The sequence below is a fragment of the Muscardinus avellanarius genome (genome assembly GCF_963383645.1).
Source record: "Muscardinus avellanarius genome assembly, chromosome: 12".
Taxonomy (NCBI): Eukaryota; Metazoa; Chordata; class Mammalia; order Rodentia; family Gliridae; genus Muscardinus; species Muscardinus avellanarius.
In genome coordinates this window covers 82988880-83012730 of record NC_137798.1, presented here as the reverse complement: position 1 = coordinate 83012730, position 23851 = coordinate 82988880, and the positions used below count along the sequence as shown (strand labels likewise).

The following is a 23851-nucleotide window of genomic DNA, read 5'->3' as shown; positions in this document are numbered from 1 at the left end:
GGCTGAATGGGCTTCATGTCTACCCCTCATTCCTGGAGGCAGCCACCTGTTATCCTTAGGGTGATCTTGATCTCCCTGGAGACTGTAGACATGTTCCATCCTTTGCATCCTTTGTTATTATCATAGGGCCTATTACCTGATAGAATCTCAATGAATATTTGTTGAATGGAAGTAAAGGATAGTAGTTAATAGCTGGCTTTCTGCTAACATTCTATAACTTTATCCTTCCACAGTGTCCCTCCAATCACAAAAGCTCCCTAAATCAATTTTGCCTTACCTTCACACTCACTTACTGAGTACTCACGCCATATAGCTGACTTAGGGCAGCAAGCACCTGAAAAAATTCTAGCTGGGAAAATGTTCTCTTTGGATAAAATGTATGTTTTTAAATCTCATCAAATTTCTTAGTCTCTTTTTGCTTCTGAACCACTCTAAACTGGCTTTTCTAGCACTGATTCATACCTTGACATTAGCAAACTTCACTTAGAAAATTCAGTATCATTGAAATGGATACACTATGCTTCCTGTAAGAAATATTTGGATATAAGCATGATATATAGGTATGTATTTCTAAAATGATTTGGTAGCCAGACATAATGGTGCACACTTGTAATCCCAGCGGTTGGGAGGCTGAGACAGGAGGATCGCACAGGTTCAGAGCCAGCCTCAGCTACTTAGTGAAGCTCTCAGCAACTTATTGAGACCCTGTTTCCAAATAAGGAATAAAATAGGTCTGGGAGTATAGCCCAGAGGTAGAAAAGCCCGTGGGTTTCACCCCCCAAGTACCACAAATAATAATAATAATAATAATAATAATTAATAATGATAATAATAATAAATAATTAAAAAATAAAAATAGCCAGGCATGGTGGCACACCCTTGTAATCCCCACGCTTGGGAGGCAGAGACAGGAGGATCATGCAGGTTCGAAGCCAGCCGTGTGTGCTGGCTTAGGAGACCCTGTTTCCAAATAAAGATGTAAAAATAGGTCTGCGACTGTAGCCCGGAGGTAGAAGGGCTTCCAGGAACCCCAGTACCACCAAAATAATAATAATAATTTAAAAATAAAATAAAAATAAATAAAATATTAAAAATAATAAAAATAATTCTGTAACTCTTTTGATGAAAAGATCAAGCATAACTATTCCCTGAATCTACCACCAACAAGCATGTTGGGCACATTTTGTATTCCAGGCACAGGGAAGTAGGCAGGGCCCTGGCTTTCTGAGACCATGTGGCCTTGCTCAGGAAATAGAGCATGTATTTTAAAAGACCAACTAAAAGCAGATGTACAAACACAAAAGAAACTAAATAAGAGGTCTATCCCTATAGAACAAGGATCCCTAGTGTTAATAACAGAATAGAACTAAAAGCAATAAAGTCTGAATACCAGAACCCTGAGTGGTACACATTCCTTGAAATTCTGAATTGACTGTCTGTCTGTGTGCCTGTCTGTCTCTCCCTCCCTCCTTCTGTCTGTCTCTCTGTCTCTTTCTCTTTTGGTACTAAGGATTGAACCCAGGGACACTATCTCAGAGCTACAATCCCAGCTCTATATTATTTTTAATTTTGAAACAGGGCCTAATGAGTTGCTGAAGGTCTTGCTAAAATGCTGAGGGTGGCCTTGAATCTTCGATCTTCCTGTCTCAGTTTTCCAAGTACTGGGATTACAGGCATGTACAACCATACCTGGCTCTCAAGTAGAAAACATTTCAAGTAGGAAAAGAATTCCAGACCTCAAGTGGATTTATATGATTCTACATTAAAAAAAAAAAAAAAAAGACTAGCCGGGCGTGGTGGCGCACGCTTGTAATCCCAGCATTCGGGAGGCTGAGACCGGAGGATCGGGGTTCGCAGACAGCCTCAGCTACTTAGTGAGGCCCTCTGCAACTCAGTGAGACCCGGTTTCAAAATAAAGAGTAAAAAATAGGGCAGGGCAGGGGCTGTAGCTCGAAGGTCGCATGTCCCTGGGTTCCATCCCCAGACCCGCAAAAAAAAAAAAAAAAAAACCTGGAGGAAATCAGTCCCTATTGTTCCTGGAAAATCCAAACATCTGACTACCTTACCCCACTGGCCTTCTCTGGCCTTTCTCTGTGATGTTTTGTAGAACAACCCTTGAATCTGGTACAAAATCTATCTCATATCTTGATTTGGAATTTGATGATCTTATGGACCTGACCTTTAGGGTCTTAGGCTTCATATTTTTAACCATTCTAAAATAGTGATCATAACCATTCTCTACTAAAATTAATGCTAGTTTCTTATCTGGTATCAGCACAAAGATATATTAAAACTATACAACAGAAAATAGGTAGGACAATAGAGAATGCACGGATGTTCTCTACAGCTTAAATGATTTGAAAAGGGTCTTGGAATATCTATCAAAATGGGAATGCATTAGAAATTAACAGAAGGGATTAATAACTGGTTTTCTTTGATCACCCTATGGTCATTAGTGGAAATAAGGTATCAGGTAGTCTACTCTGGTGGACTGAGTCATTATTCACAGTTCTTTACCCTTTCCCTTTTTATGAGTTATGTGCCCATATTCTTCCCATATGATTCTGTGGTGCCTTCCACTACAGAGAATATAGTATATTAACCCACTCCATATTGGCTTGGCCATATTACTGCCTTAACCAAAGGAATAGAGCATATATAATTATGTGTGAGATACCGTATAAAGTCATAGGAGGTATTAAATATTTCCATATTCTCTTCTGCAGTCCTACCATTTGCCAAGAGAAGAATATTCTTTCAATAACTTCCATTCCAAGAAGAATATGGAGACCATAAAACAGACCTGATCCCAATATGGAGCTTTGAGCTATGTCCAAGCATTTCTCAGCTTGGAACTGAGCCATCCCCACCTACCCAGAGACCTAGAAGTATAAAATTTAAACAGTGCTTGTTATAAGCCACTGTGTTTCTGGGTGGTTTGTTAATAACATTACTGAGGCAACAGCTGGCAAATAGATATGCTGCGAAGTCACTAAAAATCATATTTTGAAGACTTACCTTTATGATTTGAGACAAATGTCATATACTGCTAAATTATAATTATGCTATAATTATACAATTCTGAGATAATTTCTGAAAAAAACACAAACTGAAAAAATCAGGACTGAAAATTACTTATGACACTAAAATATATATTTACACAATATATACATGTGTGTGTATATGTGTGTGTTTGTATATATGTACATACACAGATGGTATTGCCCAAAAAACTAGAATAAGTCATACCAATATGTTGATAATGATCATTTCTATTTGTTATAAATATATTTTATTTTTGTCTGCCATGACATAGGTACACAATTAATGTTGGTTAATCAAAACCTGAGTTAATAAGTTTCCTTATAATTTTTCTAATGCAAACATATATTACTTTAATAACCACAAAAATCAATGTTTTTTTATTTTCTATTTTTTGGTGGTACTGGGGTTCCTGGAAACCCTTATACTTCTAGGCTACACTTCCAGGCCTATTTTTTAATATACTTTTTATCTGGAAACAGGGTCTCTTAAGCCAGCGCGGCTGGCTTTGAACCTGCACAATCCTCCTGTCTCTCCTCCCAAGCGAGGGGATTACAAGCGTGCGCCACCACGCCCGGCCAATGTTTATTTTTTTTTAAACGGAGACTTATGCCATATAATGTTGATAATAACACAATAATAACAATTATGCATGAGGTTTCTTCCCAACCTTGGTAAACACTCTCAACAAAGCTCTAATTTATATATTGGCTTATTGAATAGCATTTTATGAAGATAGAATAACAGTACACTGAAGTTAGGATTCATTATATCAACTTCTCCATCAAAACCCTCAGAATACTGATCTGTGGTAAAAAGATACAGAAGGGGCCAATCACATTCTTCCTATAGAAAAATAAAGAAGAGCTAAAAGTGTTGTGAAGGGGTCATGAGCAAGAGAAGGAAGGTAAAGGGAAGGCAGGGGTCTGGCACGGTGGTGCATGCCCATAATTCCAGTACTTGGGAAGCTGAGAGGAGGAGCACGAGTCTGAAGGCCAGACTCAACAATTTAGAGGCCCGGTTTCAAAATGAAAATATAAAGAAGGCTAGGGACCTAACTCAGAGGTAGAATTCCCCCATGTCCAATACTCAGTACAAAAAAATGATAAAAAAAATTAGGAAGAAGATGGAGGATTGAAGGGACAGAAGGAAGAAAAGGAAAAGACAACTAACAAATAAGTAGTTCAACCTGGGTGTGATGGCTCACGCTTATACTCCTAGTACTTTGGAGGCTGAAACAGGAGGATCGCGGGTTCACGGCTAGCCTCATCTACTTAGTGAGGCCCTTCACAAGTTAGTGAGATCCTGTTTCAAAATAAAGAATAAAGCTGACTGTGGCGGTGCATGCTTGTAATCCCAGTATCTGGGAGGCTGAGACAGGAGGATCACAGGTTCACAGCCAGCTTCAGCCATTTAGTGAGGCCCTCTGCAATTTAGTGAGATCCTGTTTCAAAAAAAAGAAAAGAAAAGGAAAGAAAAGAAGGAAGGAAGGAAGGAAGGAAGGAAGGAAGGAAGGAAGGAAGGAAGGAAAAAGAACCATAGGGTTGGGGGTGTGGCTTAGAGGTAGAATGCCCTGGGTTCCACCAGAAAATAGAATAAAATAAAAAGTAAATTAAAAATAGGGCTGGGGTTGTAGCACAGAGGTAGAATTACCCTAGGTTTAATCCTCAATTAAAAATAAATCAGCTCACCTTGACCATTGCACCATGTCATCAACTTCAATACACAGCAAGCCCAAAGGCAAACCCTGCATTAGGCAGAGAGGGTCTCCTGGGCAACTGCCAAGTCATGTCCACAGAAATAGACTGATATTCCAGTGCACTATTCTGCACGCCTCAGTGATGGTTTAGCTACCTGGTTGTACAGTCAGTGTCCCCCTTCTCTAAGACCCTTTCTCATTTATCAGGCATCACGTTTCTTTGAATTTTTCAGGTAGAGAATTCTAATTTAACTTTGGTAAACTTTAGAATTATTCCTGTTTATTTAGGCTTTCATCAATCCTTCCTGTTTTTTCTTCCAAAGATACAAATCGAGAATTTTCTCCTTAGCCCTGGGGATGTATGTTTAATGACTCAGAGTCTAGAGAAAAAGACAGAAAAGAGAAACACATGTTGTTCAAGTTCAGTTTCATGACCAAAGAGCTTGTTTGTGACCACGCATGGGCATGGACACTGGGTGCATTAGGGTGTTTTATATACCTGGACAGATTGTGATAGGGACATATCTGTTGTCCCAACCCCAAACTGTGTCCATTTAATGCTTTTCTTTCCAAGCCCATGGAACCTCAGAGTTCTTCTCTTCCACTGAGGAACTGAATGTAGACAAAAGAATGTGGAAGATTTGGATTGGTTTTCTGAATTCTGAGTTTACTCTGAATGGACAGCTTCTATCTCTGCTTATTCCTCATGCTTATCCTCTGAAAGTTCTAAAGCCCAGAGTGGAGGTGGATGGAAGATAATTTTAAAAAAATCTATTTCCATTTCTCAAAGCTCTTTGCCCATCCAAAGTACCTGAGCCCACCACCATGGCCTTCCGTTTTTTAATTTTTTATTTTTTGGTGGTACTGGGCTTCCTGGAAGCCCTTCTACCTCTGGACTACACTCCCAGACCTATTTTATATTTTTATTTGGAAACAGGGTCTCTTAAGCCAGTGAAGCTGGCTCTGAACCAGCGTGATCCTGCTGTCTCCACCTCCCAAGCACGGGGATTACAAGTGTGTGCCACCATACCTGGCCAGCCTTCCGTTTTTTTAAAAAAGAACAAAGTATACTAGAAAATATGATTGACTAGGTTAAAATGTTTTCCTTCTAGTATTTGATAACTTTGTGACTATGACAAGTTATTTCATCTTTTTAATCCTTGGTTTGTCTACAAATATGTATGGTATCACAAAATTCACAAGCTTGTTCTAAAAATTAAATGAGATAATAACAATACTCCCCATGTATTAAACACAAAGTTACAAACTTTGTGCTAAGATCTTTATTTAATCTTCTTATGTAAGCCTTGCAACAACCCCCAAAAGACTTCTTTTACAGATCAAAAAACCAGAGGCTCGGAAAGGTTAAAACACAGCCAAGATCACATAACAGCCATGGAATTTGGATCCAAATTCAGTTCTGTTTGCCTTTAAGCTCATGCATCTTAAAAACTAAATCATATGTAGCATGTAGTACATAACCCATAAAAGGGAAATTACCCTTTTATTGTCCCTTGCTTGTGAACTCCACTGGCTCAGTAAAACCCTACACTCCCACTTTCTCAGGATTGCTTTTTGGTGTTCCCCTCTTTTCTAGGGATGATCAGAAATTCACATGTTCAGACCACTTCTTTTTAAGTATCTCTTTTTAAACAGATGTGTTGATAATGTAAGGTTTGGATAATGAGATTTTCCAGGCCATAAGTTGCTAACTGTGAATTAATTGCCTAGCTTATTTGCAATAAATAAAGGGACTATTACATGCAAAAAAAAAAAAAAAAAGCACAAGGACCCACTGAGCTTGTACTGAAAGATTCTGAGCATTTCTACCCAATATTATAATATCATCTATGCAGGAAGACAAGCCCAAATGGGCAAAGCAAGAGTGCCTCCCAATATTACTTCAAGATAAAGAGCTCTGGTCTAGGATTCAAAACACTGAGTTACGAGTCCCCTCATATCACTTACCGCCTATGTGGCTTTGGGCAAGCTATGTAAACACTCTGAAATTCAGTCCTTTCCTTGTAAATTATCAGCAGCATAAAAGATGACTTTTCAAGGCTCTAGCATTCAACAATTCTATACTGATAATTGGCAATATTGATATTTTCTGGTCTAGTGATATCTTGAGATGTTCCAAGAGTCAAAATAAGTTCAGCTTTGCTCTTGAAATATGTAATTTAACCACACTTGATCTAGGCCTGTTTAAAGGAATAAAATGAGGTAGTAAATGTGAAATTACCTATTGTGGGCACCAGGCATCTTTTCAGGTTAAGACATTAGCAAAAGCGTGATGATGTACATTTGCAATTCCAGGTTTGGTGCCAGTTTCAGCAACTTAGTGAGGCCCTCAGTAACTTACTGAAATTCTATTTCAAAGTAACAAAAAAGCCGGGTGTGCTGGCACACGCTTGTAATCCCCACACTTGGGAGGCGGAGACAGGAGGATCACGCAGGTTTGAAGCCAGCCTCGCTGGCTTAAGAGACCCTGTTTCCAAACAAAAACATATAAAAAAAAATAGGTCTGGGAGTGTAGCCTGAAGACAGAAGGGTTTTCAGGAACCCCAGTATCACCAGAAAAACAAAACAAAACAAAAAACCCACAAACTAACAAAATATGGCTAGGGTTTAGCTCACAGGTAGAATGCCCCTGAGTTTAAGCATCAGTGCCACATACAAATATAAATATAAATTTATAGGATGTTCTCTCTCCCTATAGATAAGGCAGTGAATCCTACTAGGCATATAAACCCATAGTCAATACATGTTATAATATCTTATAATCATTTATGTGATTGCTTTAGTAATACATGCCTATTGCTTAAACGGGCAGGGCCTGCTTCTCAAAGGTCTCTGGACTGGAACTTCTGTTCATTTGAATGCACCCCTTCCCTTCCCTGAATACTGGGAGATTTTATTAAGGAACTCAGAACCACAACAGGTAAAGACTGACAAAAGAAACTAGTGATTTTGATTCTGAGAATGACTGACAGCCTATCAGTGGAGAAGTGATAGCTGTCTTTAAATAACTGAAGTCTATTTTAGAAGAGGCTTTAACCTTGGTCTGTTCTGTATATCCCAGTGCTGAGTCATAGGAAGTACCCAAGAAATGTTTATTACGTGAATAAGTCCTGTGTGGCTTCCAAAGCCTGAACCAAGACCAAAGGAAAGGCACTTGAAGAATCCAGACTTGGGTTCATGGTAAAGGGGAGATTGTTAGTACAAAACAGAAAAGCTGCTTCATGGAAAGGTATGCATACTTCCAGTTGGGACAAGAGAATATTGATTACAAGCGACAGTACTGATTACAAAACAATTACTGATTACCTTTAAGGTAACTAAAAAGTAAGCTACCTTCTAGGTCAGTTAGAAGACCTAGAATAAGACCTTACCCATGTTCTAGCTGGGTGACCTTAGGCATGTGAACCTACTCCTGACCCCAGTTCCTTAGATGTAAATTAAGGATGAAAACGGTACCTATCTTACACTCTTACTGCAATACCTAAATCAGCTAACCAAGCTTCTCATACAGCCTGTGGAAACAAGGTAAATGTTCCCATAGAGCCCATAAGACAATTTAGGAATTTTGTCAAGGAACAGTGTGTGCTTTAGATATCCAGTTAGAGGACCTTAGAGATGCTTTCCAACTTATAAATATGAAACTGTAACTCAGATAAAAGAGTTGCCCTACTCCTAACTCCATAAAAGTGTCTTGTATCATCTGTACAGCTATGAGGACTTGTACTCAATCTTTTCTCCTTCCTCCTCTACTCTCAACAGTCTTGACTTTGAGGATTTCCACAGGAGCGGGCCCTGATACAGAGGCGGAGGTGCTGGAGTGCTTGAAGATTTTTGTTTTCAGAGCTGAGAAAGAGGACAAGAGGAGCAGAGAAACAGAGACTGCTGGCTGGACATGCGGTCTCTTTAAGCCGCTGTCTGCTGCCATGGGCACAGTGACATTAAGAGTCAGCCACTATCTTCAGACCCAGAAAGGATGTATTCAAGGGTGGAAAGAATTCAATTGCACAAACATCAGAGCAGTTATCTTTCCTTTACAACATCGCTGATGGAGATAAAGAATGTGCCAGCCTTAGCTGGTGTCAGTATGTGGCCTTGGGCAACTATTAAAAAAAAAAAACAATATTTAAATACCAGTGGGCCACAGCAGGAAATTTCAGACAAGGGGCCTGTGGAGAAGATTAAAATTTGAAAGGCACAGAACTTTATTTCCCTGGGGGAACAAAGAAGGGGAGCATGCTAATTCTACAGATTTCATAAGGTTTCTGATTTACTGGCCTCTTAGAAGGCTCTGTCGGGGTTTGTCATTTGGATGAGAATGTCTTGCCATAAAGGTTAAACATGCTAAGAAGCATGAAATGATCTTCTCCAAGAAAGATTGCATCTACTTGCCAGGGAAATGGCTGTCCAACAGCCCACAGAAGGGGGCCTTTCAAGAGTCGTTCATACCCAGGAGTTTTCATCCTAAATCTCAGATGTACTTGTCACTCTAAACTCCTCTTTGCTGAAGTGATTTCACTTATCATTTATAGGGTAAAAGTGGATGAGTGATGAAAGAGAAGGACAGGGGAAAATGTACTCATGTCTCTCCCCTCCTCTCTGGATCAACTGCCAATGGTTCCAACCAAACTGACCAATGAGAATAAACTACTGGAGAGTGACTGAATGTCACTGCTATAATGCCATGATTCTACCACCTAAAATATCGTGGGGACATAAACATATATCTTCATAAGACATACAGATATTGCCCTTTCTCAGAAAAAGCCAACTCCAGGAGAATAAAAATGAGGGGCTAAGCCAGGCGTGGTGGCACATACTTGTAATCCCAGCATTCCAGAGGCTGAGACAGGAGGATCGCGGTTCGAGGACAGCCTCAGCTACTACTTAGTGAGGGCCTTTGAAACTTAGTGAGGCCATGTTTCAAAATAAAAAATTAAAAAAGATTAGGGCTGGGGATATAGCTTGGAGGTAGAATGCCCCTGGGTTCTATCCCCAATATGGAGAAAAAATTGAGGGGCTAGAAATATAGTATTCTTTGGGGCACTCATTTCATACCTAAAAGCCTAAATTTTTTCATATAAATTTGTGTGTAGAAATTTGTGTGTAGAAAAGGTCTCACCCTTTATCGCATAGGCAAGATACACAACTCTATGATCCTTTATACTCTGCCTGGCTTTTTTTGGGTTAAGCCAGTTATAAGTCTCAGGTTCTGAAATTCCTCTTCATGACTACAGTATGTCTACTGTTTCCTCCTCTAACGAATAAAGTGAAGAAATATCCCAGAGACTAGAGGAAAGCTATGCATATGTGTTCTATGCATGCCCCCCAGTCCTATGTATTGGTGTCAATGCTGTTAAGCCCAAAGAAGGGGCCAGAATAGGGAGAAAATAAAATTATTATTTTCTTATATCTAAGGAATAGATATTTTGGTTGAATCTCAAATCTTGACACTTTTGCAGAAGAAAGGACAACCACAATTCATTTTCTCATCAAAGCTTGGCTGAGATCTATATAGCCACAACAGACCATCTGTGTGTGTGTGTGTGTGTGTGTGTGTGTGTGTGTGTGTGTTACTGGGAATTGAAACCAGAGGAATTCTACCTCCAAGCTATACCCTCAGCTCTATTTCTTATTCTTTATTTTAACAGGGACTCAGTAAGTTGAAGAGGGCCTCACTAAGTAGCTGAGGCTGGCCACGAGCCTACAATCTTCCTGTCTCAGCTTCCCAAGCACTGGGATTACAAGTGTGCACCACCACACCCAGCTTATAACAGACCATCTTAACAAAACTCTTCAAAATATTGGGACTACAGCAGAGTCAAGAGGAGGACAATAGTAATATGCAGGCTGAAGAATGGATATTAGGGTTAAATGGTGCCGTGTATATGAAGAATCTAACACACAGTGGGCAAAAATTGTACTCAGTCAACAGTAGATCTCTTAACTATGTTCTTAATCCAAGCTGAAGCAAAGAAGGAGTCATCTAAGTGAGAAGAGAAACATGAAGCCAGAGATGCTAGAAAAGTGTGCCACAATCCCCTTGTGTTGCATTTCAAAGCACTTGTTTCTCATAATTTAGCAGCTCTCCATTTATTGCATTGTAATGGGCAGATGTCTGCTGGCAATTAAACCACTTTTAGCAAATGCAGTAATAAAAGGTGCAGAACAACAGTGTAAGTGGCTCCGCATCCCCGAATTCAACAGCCCCACAGCCGGCAGCAGGTGTGCATGGTCCCTAAGCATCTGTCACACACTATCCCAAGCAACTGACCCTCACATTCTCATGCTGAATACAGGTGTAGGTTTTTCAAAGATCTCCGAAGTTCCCCAGTCTGTCCTTCTAAGACCCCTAGAGTTCTAAGACTTTAGAATAACTAGACAATACTTCACTCTACTTTGGAGTAAGAAGAGCAGTTTTGACCAGGGATATCTTACACTCTGATGGAGTGGAACTATTCTTAAGTTGTCCCATGGTAGGTTTTCCTTGGATCCCTTAATCCCTTGCCTGTGGAAAGGGAAACCTGCAGAACTGGAACAAAAAACAGAAGAGGCTGAATCTGAACACTGCTGTGGTTGTCACCAGAGAAACATTTTTAGGACTTAAGCACTAATAATGAATACTACTAAAATAATGAATACTATTAAGCATTAATAATAATAATTACTATTATTATTATTATTATTATTATTATTATTATTATTTTGGTGGTACTGGGGTTCCTGAAAGTTCCTGGAAGCCCTTCTACCTCTAGGCTACACTCCCACTCCCAGACCTATATTATATATATATATATATATATTTTTTTTTTTAACAGGGTCATTTAAGCCAGTGCGGCTGGCTTTGAACCTCCTGTGTGATTCTCCTGTCTCCGCCTCCCAAGTGCAGGGATTACAAGCGTGTGCCACCACACCCGGCAATAATGAATATTATTAAGCATTAATAATAATGAGGATGCTTTATTTTGATGAATTGTATATTTCTTGGGAAGGACTTTTCCATATACATGGCAGTATCCATCAAGTAGGGTAAACAAAGGGCTTAAAAGAAGAAAACCTTCAAATTCTCTGAAGAAATCCAAGGTACTATTTATTAATCCATTGGTTAAATTCTATGTATCATGGGCCTAAGATGCACTCAGTATATCAAAGTATTCATTTTCTTAAGTAAATTAATCAGAGAGGTGCCATTTCAGTGTGCTGTGGACTTAAATGAACCTCATATTCTGATCTGGACAATTCTGCAGATTGCAAGAAGCAAGGATCCCCTTTCCTGTCTCGTCCTTCACTCACCTTTATCCTTCTACAGTGGAAAAGGGAAGACATTGCCATGCTCACGACATTTGAGAATCACAGAGTTTTAGAGCTGAAGGGCCCTGAGAGAGAATGAAACTCAATTGCCTTATTTTATTTTTGCAGAACAGGGGCCAGAGGATCCAAATAACTACCTCAAGGTCATGCATCTAAATAAGGAGCCTAGACATACCTGGAGGAGGGGAACATGGTAATAAAGCAGACCTGTCCTCAGTGACATTGGGACAAATAAACGCAACCAGAATTATTTTATTTGACCTTGGATTCCAGAACTTCTATTATTTCCTCACCAGTGAATTAATCTGTAAAGACCCTAGTGGATCCAGAACCAGTAGCAAAGTGGTGTGTCATGCTGGTCATGTCTTCTTTTCTAATTCCTATCTTTTTCTTTCCTATGATTATGCCCTAAATCACCATCCTTGGCAAAGGGCATTACATTTGGCAGATTACTTCTCCATCCCCTCTGCTAGACAGTGAGAACATGGAGAACAGAAAGCTTGTCCTCTACAAATGTCTACTCTCGTGACTTAGCTCACTAAACTTGATAGAAAGGAGTAAGAGACCCGTTTATAGAATTCCTGTGTTAATATTAAAGACCCAAAGACACACTATGATTTCATTTCCTACAGTTTTCTGTAACAAAAGCTATGAAAACTAAACCTGCTTAAGGTAGGAATGTGTTGAGGATATAGAAATTTTAGTAATCTAAATACTCTGAGGAGGGAACAAAGCAAATTTAAGTTTTTTTTCGTATAAATAATCTGCATGCTATTAGTTTTCCAAAGCTGAAGTCAGTGTAGTGCAACCTAGGATAATAGCAGTGGGGAGGGAGAGGAGTGAACTGATTCAGGGTGGGTTTGGACTTGGTGAAACAAATTAAATTTTGAAGGAGAAAAATCAAAGGAAATGTCCAAGAACAGTGGTGATGCCATTTACTGAGATCAGGAAAACTTAAAGTAAAAGAAGCTTGGTGCAGGGAGGAAAAATTCATTTCTGTTTTTCACTGATATGATTAAGGTACTTATAAGATATCCAGAGATATCAAGTAGAAAACTGGGGATATGGAAATCTAGGATTCCAGAGAGAGTTTTAGGCTAGAAATGCCAACTTGGGAATCACTAACAAACAGGTAACCTCTGATAATTAGGGCACCAAATCAGATGTTCAGAAAGGTAACCCCAAATCCCCTAGGTCCTCCAACATTGAGTAACCACATAATACCATTAAGTGTATAGCATGGTTTGGATACAGAGTGTCTCCTAGTAAAGCTCATGCAGTGCATTGGCAAAAAATGTTTAAAGGTGAAATAATTAAATCACGATGGTGGTAAGCACATCAGTGGATTAATAATTGATAGGTTAATGAACTTATTGTGTCATAATGTGTGCTGGTAGAGTGTGGCTGGCGATGATAGGTAACTGAGGGTGTGGCCTTGGGGACTATATATGTCCCTCATTTCTTCCTTATAATCCTTCTTTTTCCCTGCTTTCCACAACCATGCCTTGATCTCTATAGATATTAGCCCAGCCTCCATGGCTGAAATCTCTGAAACCTCCAGAACTGTGAACAAATAAATCTCCCTTTCTCTGAGTTGTGGTCACCAGGTGTTTGGAGTCACAGCAGTGAGAATGCTGACTGCCATATTATATAACACAGTACTATAGACTATAGAGGACCAATGATATCTAATGCACTAGTTTTTCCTCAATGATCTTAGAATTCAAACATTGTTTATATGAGAAGATAAGGCTCCCTAATGTAATGGGAAGTTCAACTGATTGAGTGTCAAGAATCATGAATTCCAACTGTTCTATAGTAACTCCAAAGAGGTATAGCATTAACTTCTCGGGGTCTCTAGTTCAGGATTTCGTCTGCCAACATGCAGATTAAGGACAGATAACATCAATCGTATCTTCCAACCCTACTATTTTCTGATGTCATGAGATCGGTGTGGCATCCAAATAACATAATACAGCCTCAGTGAGAGTAGTATGTAGAGTCTCACCCTGTTCAGGCAGAAGCTACTGCTGCTGTAGCCCCAGGAGCACAACCACAGCCAGAGGGCTTGGCTGCAAAGTAATGGGGCCCCTGAGCAGAGAAGAGGAACAGGGATGCCTGTACTCTTTTCCCATTTGAACAATGGTCAGTAGAGACAATTCAAAACACCTGTAGTCTTGATTTAAAGCCTGTGTATTTGGTAGATATACAGAATTCTGAGAACCAAGAAAAAATATTTGCCCTCTCCACCCCCCTTTTCTTGCTTCTGTAAATGAATGTTCTCCAAAGCATCCAATTTCCATGATTCCAGGAAATGTTTTCTTTAAGCAAAAAAAAAAAATAGAAGTGGTTAAGTAATAAAATAAAATGAAGGTGAAAAGATGTGGAATAGTTCCATTTGGCTGGGTGTGAATAACAGGATGGCCTTACAGGTCAGGGTGTCTTGGTCTTAACCATGCAAAAGCACTAAGGAAATGGTTCAGTAAGATTGTATATATTCTTATGTACACACATGTTTATATGTAAACATCATATGTGAGTATATTGGCAAATAACATAAAACATTAAGGAAGAAAATTTGTGGATTATAACATTGTTTTCAATGGGAAAAGTATGACACACAATTTTACCTGTCACATGATCATAGCTATACATAAGAAAACCAACCTTAGTGTATGACTGAGAAAAATTAGCTAAAACTATGCAAAATTATCAGCAACTATGTTTGAGCATTCAGTAAAAGTTTTTTTCTAATTCTAGCTACTTTCATATGATTTTCTAATAGTACTTAATATATAAGTCATTATTTTACAGAATGTATTTTTTCCAGCTAACAAAGGTTAAAACATTAAAAAAACCCAGAGTGATCCACATCCTTTCCCATGGCCTCCAGTACTGGTAATTCAGCTTATCCTCTAGGCTTGAGGCAGAAACACATTTGAACTTAAGGGAGAATTCAGATTTTTTTTTAAATGAAATCTGAGGTACCATTTATGCTGGAAAGGATCTAAGTCATTCCACTGCACAAGAATATCCCAATAGACTGAGACTTCTCACCTCTTCTTAAGGAACTTGAAAAGTTGACCTTTATATGACTTCTTGGAGACTTTTTGACCTCCCATGAATATTTGCCCTGAGTAAGACACACCTGAAAAAGTACCCTCACCAGGAGAGAATATCACTGCTACATACCAGCCATTGTACTTAACAATTAAAGTACATCTTCCTCACTCAAACCCTTAACATCTATGAACAGGACACTTGGGAAGTAGGTAGGACAGTCCAGGTCACAAATATGTCTCCTCTCATCACCCCAACACATACATATGGGTGATCTCCCTTATCTACTCGAGGTAACTGTCTACCTGGACAGAAAAGACTGGTGGAAGGATAGAAAAATGAACCAAACCAAGCCAACTGGATCTCTTTTTGCAAAATGCCAATTCTTAATGGAAAAATCTAGAACCTAGAGGTAGAAGGCCTTCAATCAAAGTATAGTGCCCTAAGGTCCCTACAGATGTTCTGCTTCCTTTTCTAAGCTATAGTTAATAATATCTTCATTCAATGGATACTCTTCTAGATAGTCACCACAAAAATCTACTTCCTTGACTCTGTTAGCCAGAGTTGATTCTGTAGCTTGCAACCCAAAATATCTTAACCAGTAAGTATGGTATCTCCATTTTTCTGAAAAAAAAGGAGTGAGACTTAAAATACATTCTTACATATCATCTATTAGGTGACAAAACCAACATAGGAATCAAGGTCGAACTCCCAATTCATGTCAGTAATTCCTGTCTCTAAGCACTGTTATTTTTCTTGACATAAGGAGGAACTTATGCTGAGCCCTATTTGCTTCTTGCCAAACAAACTCCACACATATTTAGAAAAAGTCATCTAGAAAAGTCAGGTTCAAAGCCAACTTCAAAAACTCAGCAAGGCCCTGAATAATTTAATGAGATCCTGTTTCAAAATAAAAAATGGGCTAGGGGTGAAGTTCAGAGGTAAGATGCCACAGGTTCAATCCCCAGTGCAAAGAAGAAGGAAAGGAAGGATGGAGGGAGGTTACAAAAAGAAATGAAGGGAGAGAGGAAGGAAGGAACCACATAGTAAAATTCTACAGTGACCTCAAATCTAAGCTGATAGTCAACAAATCAATCAAATCCTTACACTTGTCTTACTGACTTCTCACCAATTGAAAAAGTTTGACCTTACTGAGAATGAGAATACGTTTATATTGCCCCAAGATTTTTCTAATTCTAGCTACTTTCATATGCTTTTCAAATAGTATTTAATATATAAGTCAAGTGATCATACCTTCTTAAGAAGGAAAATATGACCCAGGCATGGTGATGCATGTTTGTAATACCAGTACTTGGGGAGGCTGAGACAGGAGGATCACTGTCATTGTGGCCAGCCTCAGCTACTTAGTGAGGCTCTCCACAACTTAGTGAGGCCCTGTTTCAAAATAAAAAATAAAAAATAGGGTTAGGCGTGTAACTGTGATATAGAATGCCACTGGCTTCAATCCTCAGGACCACAAAAAAGAAGGAAAATATACAGAACAGACCAAAAACAAGCTCAAATGTACCTTCTGTCCAATAAGACTAATAGAAGAGCAAGTGGTCCTCCACCTTAAAGCATTTCCATTAAACTGGTTAGGATTAAGTAGCCATAACAAGGTTTTGCTTTTTAGATGTGGGAATAGCTCCCACATCCCTATGAATAGGATACCAAAAGAGCTAATTAATGAGGATGGAAAAAGATATCTACATCTTAGAATAGCACCAGATCATGCTAAAAGGATCTAAATACAAGATCAGGTCAGTTTTCAGAAATCAAGATTTAGAATTGCTCATCTTCACTGGCAGAAAGAAGAAGCACTCTTACAGGGGCATAAGCAAAAAGTCATCAATTTTTACAGTAGGAGAAAACTACCCATACAAATTAATGCTAGTCCTAAACACTTGTATATTTTCTAGTTTCCTTGTCTTATTATTTTATCTCAGGATGACAATTTTGACCTTAGAGTTGTTCATTACAACTTATTTGTGTCATTGGACATTCTTCATCTAGCAGCTGACCTGATCATGCCCAACTCTGAATTCTAGATTCTTAGATCCCTTGCCCTCTCCCTTGCCCTCTAGTATCTTCTTTTATCTGATACTTTTTGCACTGGGGATTGAACCCAGGACAGGAGCCTTCCACCTCTGAGCTATACCTTCAAATCTTTTTATTTTTTATTTTGAAAACCGGGTCTTGTTAAGTTGCTGAGACTGGCCTCATGCCTGAAATCCTCTCTCAGCTTTCCAAGTACTGGGATTACAGGTGTTCTCCACCACATCTGGCTTACATGTCTCTAAAACTACTTCCTGATGTGAAGACCAGTGATATCGATGGACTCGCCCCTATGAAGTCTCAGTTCACAGTAAGTGGGGCACACAGTTTTAGGAATTTCTCTAGGGTTATTACGTTTAATACAAGTGATCAACTTTAAGCTTAAAATTAAAGATTCTAAGAAAAACTTAGAGAATGGCAAAGTACACAGGTTGATGTTATGGCAGGTGGAGAAGCACTCTTTAATGCAAAGGGGAGCATTCTCCCATATAAAGAGGATCCAAAGAACACTTCTCCTTCATCACTTATCAGAAGCGTCTGTCGTAGCTACTGAAGATCAGAGTTAGAAAAAGTCCACAGTTTAGTAGAAATAGGAGCCAAGAAAGGTCCATGAAATTTTGTGTCCCCTTCTCTCTACCATCAGTACCCCATATAGAAGTTGCCATTTCATGAATGTGCCCTAAAAATGTTCCTACAGATATCCACCATAACATCTACCACACAAACATTCCCCACATTTCCCTTTGATTCCCCAGGAAGACCATACATCCCTTGATGAAAAGTAGGAGATGTATCGGATTCTTTGACTGTTTGCTGTTTTCCATTTCTAGCACTGAACACAGTGCTGAGCACATACAAGGGCCCCAATAAATACCTATTGCACGTACACAAAAATGGCCAAAAGATGCTCAAACAGAGTCTACCAAGGAATCAGTACCAGTGAAGGAAAAACAATGTCATGGAAGCTCTGTTTGCTTTGCTAACAGAGTGAAGTCCTATCATTTTTCCACTCCACTGACTCATTCTGAACATGATGTCAGGAACAATACAGGGGCAAAAAATAATTAGTGGGGGAACAAAACAATCAGTTGAACCGTCTGGGATTTGAGCGATGTATAGATCAAATGTCTGAAATTTGCCAAGCTCGTTCTCATTTGGCCAGAATGGATGGCTTTTGGCTGCACTCTACCAAGAATAATTGTCCCTCATATATTCCCAATCAGTTGCCTTTTAATGACTAGTCAGGAGTGACAAGGTAAAAGGTGCAGTGACTTTCACTGTACTTGGCAAATTTTGGACCAACTCCCATTGATTTGCCCTTGGGATAGATGAGCTCCTAGAAACTTTGTGCAGCTGGCTCCAGGCACTGCCTTTTACTTCCAACCACCACAAGGTTAGAAGAGGCCAGGAGGGAGAAGATGTCAGAAGTAGCCTCTTGTTCTTACGGGGCTTTTGTAGGCAGCGGAATATCCGCAAATCTTTGACTTACATCAAAATAGCCTCATGCATCTGAGAGGTCAAATGACCTTTCTATCTCCCCAAACCAGCACCAGGGTAGGCTACCCTACAAATGATATTTGGAAAGAGTCCAAGCACTTGACAGACTTATCAGCCCCATGTGGCCAATTTTTATTCCAGATGGCTGCCTCCTCATCTTAGCTCATGTTATGGCTGTTGCTGCTTTGAAAAGTCAGTGGATCTGAATTTAAATTCCATAAGCTACAAGACAGCTCTTTTTTCCCCTTCACCCCAATGTCCGATGTCTGCTTTCAGTCTGACTGTAAGAAAAGTTTGCAAAGATCCTGCAGGTCTGTTATCAATGTGTTCTTTCCTTAACTGAATCTCCATGTCCTTCTACTCTATGTCCACCAACAGAGCCAATGCTGCTGCCCCGTTATCACCACATCACTGTTTCTTGTGTCAATACCTCAATTCATCAGCTAAATGAAAAAGCTCCTGAGGGTGGGAACCATGTTTATTACAGATGAGGTATATCCTCAAAGTCCTAAAAGGAGATCCCCAACATATACTTGGTAACTGTGTAAAGTATCCTTTCAATAAAACAGAGGCTAACAACCGTGAGTAGCCATCTTGGCTTTGTTTGGGGCACACTGGGTAAACAAACACCAGGCTGCAATATGGGTATGGCTTATAGACTGAAATCTCCTTGTCTTGCTGTTATCACTTTGTTAACCTTTATTTTTGCTCTTTGTCCAAATTTCTGTTCAGTGCCAAGGTGCTAAAGTTGTAAATGGAAAGGGGCTCCCTTCCCCCACATTCTGGCCTATTCTAAAGGGTCAGCCCTCACTCCTTTAGCCATCTTTCATACCCCCCTATCCTATTATGGACTTGGTTGAGAAAGGAGCAAAGCATCCAGCCCATTCTGGACTCTGTTCACTTCCCCTCACATCTTTCCTTTGCCACATGCTGATCTTGTGTAGACCACACTCCTTTCTCCCACTTCTTTGCCAAGCTAACTCCTGCTCATATTTTAGGTCTTAATTTAGGCATTTCTTCTTTACATAGCTTTGTCTGAACCCCCCACAGCATGTTGGGTCCTCGTATAAGGGCCTTTCTAACTTCTCCTAAACTCCCCTTTAATTATGTTCACCAGTCACTAACATTTACTAAGTGCTTGCCATACTTTAGAAACTCCTTAATCACTTAGTCATCATCAGTATCTGGTGAGGTCGATTGACTACCTCCATTTTACAAATGAGGAAATCAAGTCTCAGAGATATGTCCTTGATAAAGTTCACATGACTCCATGCAGGTTCAGTCTCTTGTAGTCTAGCCCCAGAGTTCACCTTTGTGACCAATCCATTACACCTGCCCCTTATAAAGCCCACCGTGTTTGTAATTAGTTATTTAATTCCACAAGGCAGCACATTTGGTAAGGACAGAGAAAGGTCCTTCTTACTCCATATTGTATTCTAAAGCTTCTAAAGCCTAACCCAGGAGTTAGCATGGAGACAGCCTTAAAAAAGTCCAAGTTAGCTGGGAGTGGTGGTGCACGTAATTCCCGCACTTGGGAGGCTGAGACAGGAGGATCGTGCAGGTTCGAAGCCAGCTTCAGCTGGCTTAAGAGACCCTGTTTCCAAATAAAGTATAAAATAGGTCTGGGAGGTCTGGGAGTGTAGCCCGGATGTAGAAGGCCCCTGGGTTCCATCCCCAGTACCACCAAAAAAAAAAAAAAAAAAAAAGTCCAAGTTAAAGGAATAAAATGACCAGTTGCTCAGCTCTCCTGGAATTCCTAAGGTATTCATCCTTTCTAAATAGAAGATATTTAATCAAGAGTATACCGTGATCATGGTAATATTTATTCTAACGTTTTCAGTTCTGCTATCCAATCCGCCATACAAATCCAAGCACTTGGAACTAGAAAAGTTTGTTCTGAAATTAGTGAACCCAAGGACTCTCCTTTGGAAAAAGATCAGCACAGCCAGAACAATGCCTCAGGGTGTCCAGGGATCCCCCGGTGATACCTCACTACTACTCAACCCGGATCTCACCACCCCAAAGGCCGACTCACCCCTCTCGCAGGTTCTTCCCCAGTAGCCCGTGCCGGTGCAGTCGCAGATGAAGCGGTTCCAGCCGTCCTTGCACACAGCGTTGTTCTTGCAGGGGTAGCTGTCGCACTGCTTGGCGCTCATGCGTGAACAGGAGGACTTGACGCCCGCGGCGTTCTGCATCTCCGCCAGCTGCCGGATGTTCTTGCTGCGCCCGTCGATGAACAGGTCTCGGATGCAGCCCACGTAGCCATAGTTGAGCATGGCGGTCCACAGCTCGGTGGGGAGGATGAGGCCCGCGCGGTTCTCCGGCAGCCCGCCCAGGTACATGTCTCCCTCCAGATCCAGGATTTCGCTCTCCCCGCTGGCGGTGAAAGGCGTGCGCCTGCTGTTCACTGATATGGTACCTGAGGTGGAAGGAGACAGAGTTAAGGACTCTCAGGTGAGCCCACGAAGTGATTAACCAAATGAAAGCCAACCATTAGGCCAGTTCGGAGACCAGTGCTGCCTGACCACGAGAAAGGCAATCATGCAGGAGAATGAGATGCTGCAGGAAGGTGGAACCAACGATTGGGCCATTTGGCTCCAATATCAGCCAGCTAAAACAATCTGGCCCATAGAAAGATCCAGTTAACTCCCAGTGGCCTAGCCCCTAGTGTATCTTTTCTCTATTTAACCATCTTGGCTGAGAGGTAGCAAACCAAACAGGGTGAGAGCAATACAGTTCCTGCCTGGGTAATAATCCCAGCTCTGCCTTTATGAGCTGCAGAATCTTGAGGAAATGACATCCTTTTCTGCATCTTGTTTCATCTGTAAAATGAGAAAATAAGTTGGGCGTGGTGGTGCATGCTTGTGATCCCAGCATTTGAGAGGCTGAGACCGGAGGATCATAGTTCTTGGATAGCCTCAGCTACTTAGTGAGGCCCTCCACACCTTAGTGAGACCCTGTTTCAAATATAAAAAATAAAAAAATAGGGCTGGGGATGTACTTGGAGGTAGAATGCCCCTGGGTTCAATCCCCAATACTGCAAAAAAAAAAAAAAAGGAAGAATAATTTTCTTTGGCTCATGGGTTGTTAGTGATTGGTTAAATAAGATTATATGTGAAGAACACTTCTAATTGGCTGTAAGGTTGAATAAGGGTTTTGTAAGTGTACACTGCTTAAATCCTCTTTGCTTTCTTACCCTCCATCAAAGGATGGAGCTTCCCCTTCTGTTCCTCCCTCTATTCACCACCACACTTACACTGGTCTTAATTCCCAGCCCTGTCAGTGACTACTTGCAGCATTACATTTGACACATTTTTAACTGAAACATGATTCTTGATTCATTTAATAAATGCATAATGAATACCTCTGCTGTCTCTGGTACAGATCTAGGCACAGAGATAAGCTAGACAGACATATCCCTCCTCCCATTGAGCTGACATTCCAGAGCACATAGATGAAAAAATAAATAACACAATAAACAAAAGAATTTGGTTAATGGCAGGTGCTATGAAGACAACAAAAATGGAAGCTGAAATTAGATGTTTAAGAGGACCCAGCTGTGCAAAGTCCAGAAAAAAAAGCATGCCAGGTAGAGGGAAGGACACCCTCAAAGGCCCTGCAGGAGGAAAGAGGATAGGGAGTGAAGGAGGCCAGAGGGCTACACAGAAGATAAGGCCAGGGACAGGGCCAGATCCAGGTGGGGATGGCTCATGGGCACTATCAGATGAGATTCTAGAAGATAGACCCTCGTACCTGACCTGGGTACTTGGGAACAGGGATTCTGCTCCTAAAAGTGGATTTCTGACACTATGCCAACCCCTAAACCACTTCATAGCTCAATTTCCTGTACTGTAAAGTCAGGAAAATGTACTAGGCAATATATAAACATGCTGCCAGAATTAAAAAATATATATATATATATTTGTTATTCTTGAAGTATATTATTGGTACCATGACAACTAGGTGGTACCATCTATCAGGCAGACTTCATGTCTGTCTCTCTTGTCTGAGCCCTAATTCCATCAGCTAAGAAGGGTGTAACCTGAGGGCTGAGAAGATCAAATGAGATCAAGAGAGTGAAATGTGCTCTAAATTACAAGCCGGCATGGGAGTAGAGTAGACAGGACACTAAGGAGCCTCTGAAGCGGGAGTGTGACAGTCTGCTTCCCTGCCTCTCTCTCGTTTCTTCCTTTGCTCTGCCTTTGTGTTTTGCTTGTTTCAAAACCTATGCAACAACAACAATGGCATTTCATTTTAAGTGTTTTATTGCTTTTTTGATTTTGACTTTTATTGATTAACCTTTGGTGCTAGGATCAAACCTAGGGTCTCTCACACATGCAAAACATGCTCTCTACCACTGAACTCTGTACCCAGCCCATTTAGGCACACTTGTTGTTGTATTTTAATAACTTAAACCAGAGTTACTATCGTCTCTATTTTATGATGAAATTGAGGTTTGTTCTCTTAGTATTTTTTCTTGCACAGTTTCCCTTCTCTACTCTCCACATGCCCAGAAAGCCAGTGTGATCACCAGCTAAAAGAGGAAACATATCTTGTCAAGTAAGGACAGTATTTGAATCAATGTAAAATGTCTAGCCTTCTGTACACCCTAAGGAAAATCTGACCTCTGGATATGTGACCACAACTGTTTCGAATGTACATATTAGATTTAAGACTCACATCCCCAATGGGAGCATGATCACAAAAGCTTTCCTAGATCACCTTTTAGTTATATTATTTAGGATAACTGGAGAAGGTGGTGCCACATTCAGATACACTTGTCTTTACAAAGAACCATTTTGGTGTAGGTTTATAACTATTGTGGTTTGGATTTAGAATGTCCTCCAGACCTCATGTGGTAGTCAAGGCAGCCATATTAGAGGTAGGACTTTTGCTGGGGAGGGGTCACTGGGGATAGTAGTTCCAGGGCAAGCTACTAAAACTTGCTGTTCCTTGTTCTCTTCTTCTGCCATGTGCTGACACGAGCTGTCACCCTGCTCTATTTCCCAACCCCATGAACCCAGCCTCTACCACCACTGCCATGTATGCTTCTGAGATGACCCAATGGATCATTCCAATCTGAGGCCAATTCAGCCACTGAAACCATGATCCCAATAAACCTTTCCTCCTCTAAATGGTACCTGTCAGGTATTTAGAACATAGCCATGA

At 40.4% G+C, this 23851-nt stretch overlaps 1 protein-coding gene across 14 annotated transcripts in view; it reads right to left on the bottom strand.

The window, feature by feature from the left end:
- Nucleotides 1–23851, bottom strand: part of NRXN3 (neurexin 3) — a gene marked incomplete at both ends in the record, with an annotated part of 1617361 nt that overhangs the window by 1108794 nt on the left and 484716 nt on the right. For all 14 annotated transcript variants that reach the window (XM_080707448.1, XM_080707461.1, XM_080707458.1 and 11 more), the window contains one exon: nt 20718–21101. In XM_080707448.1, the coding sequence (XP_080563574.1) occupies nt 20718–21101 (384 nt within the window). The remainder of the gene's footprint in view (nt 1–20717; nt 21102–23851) is intronic.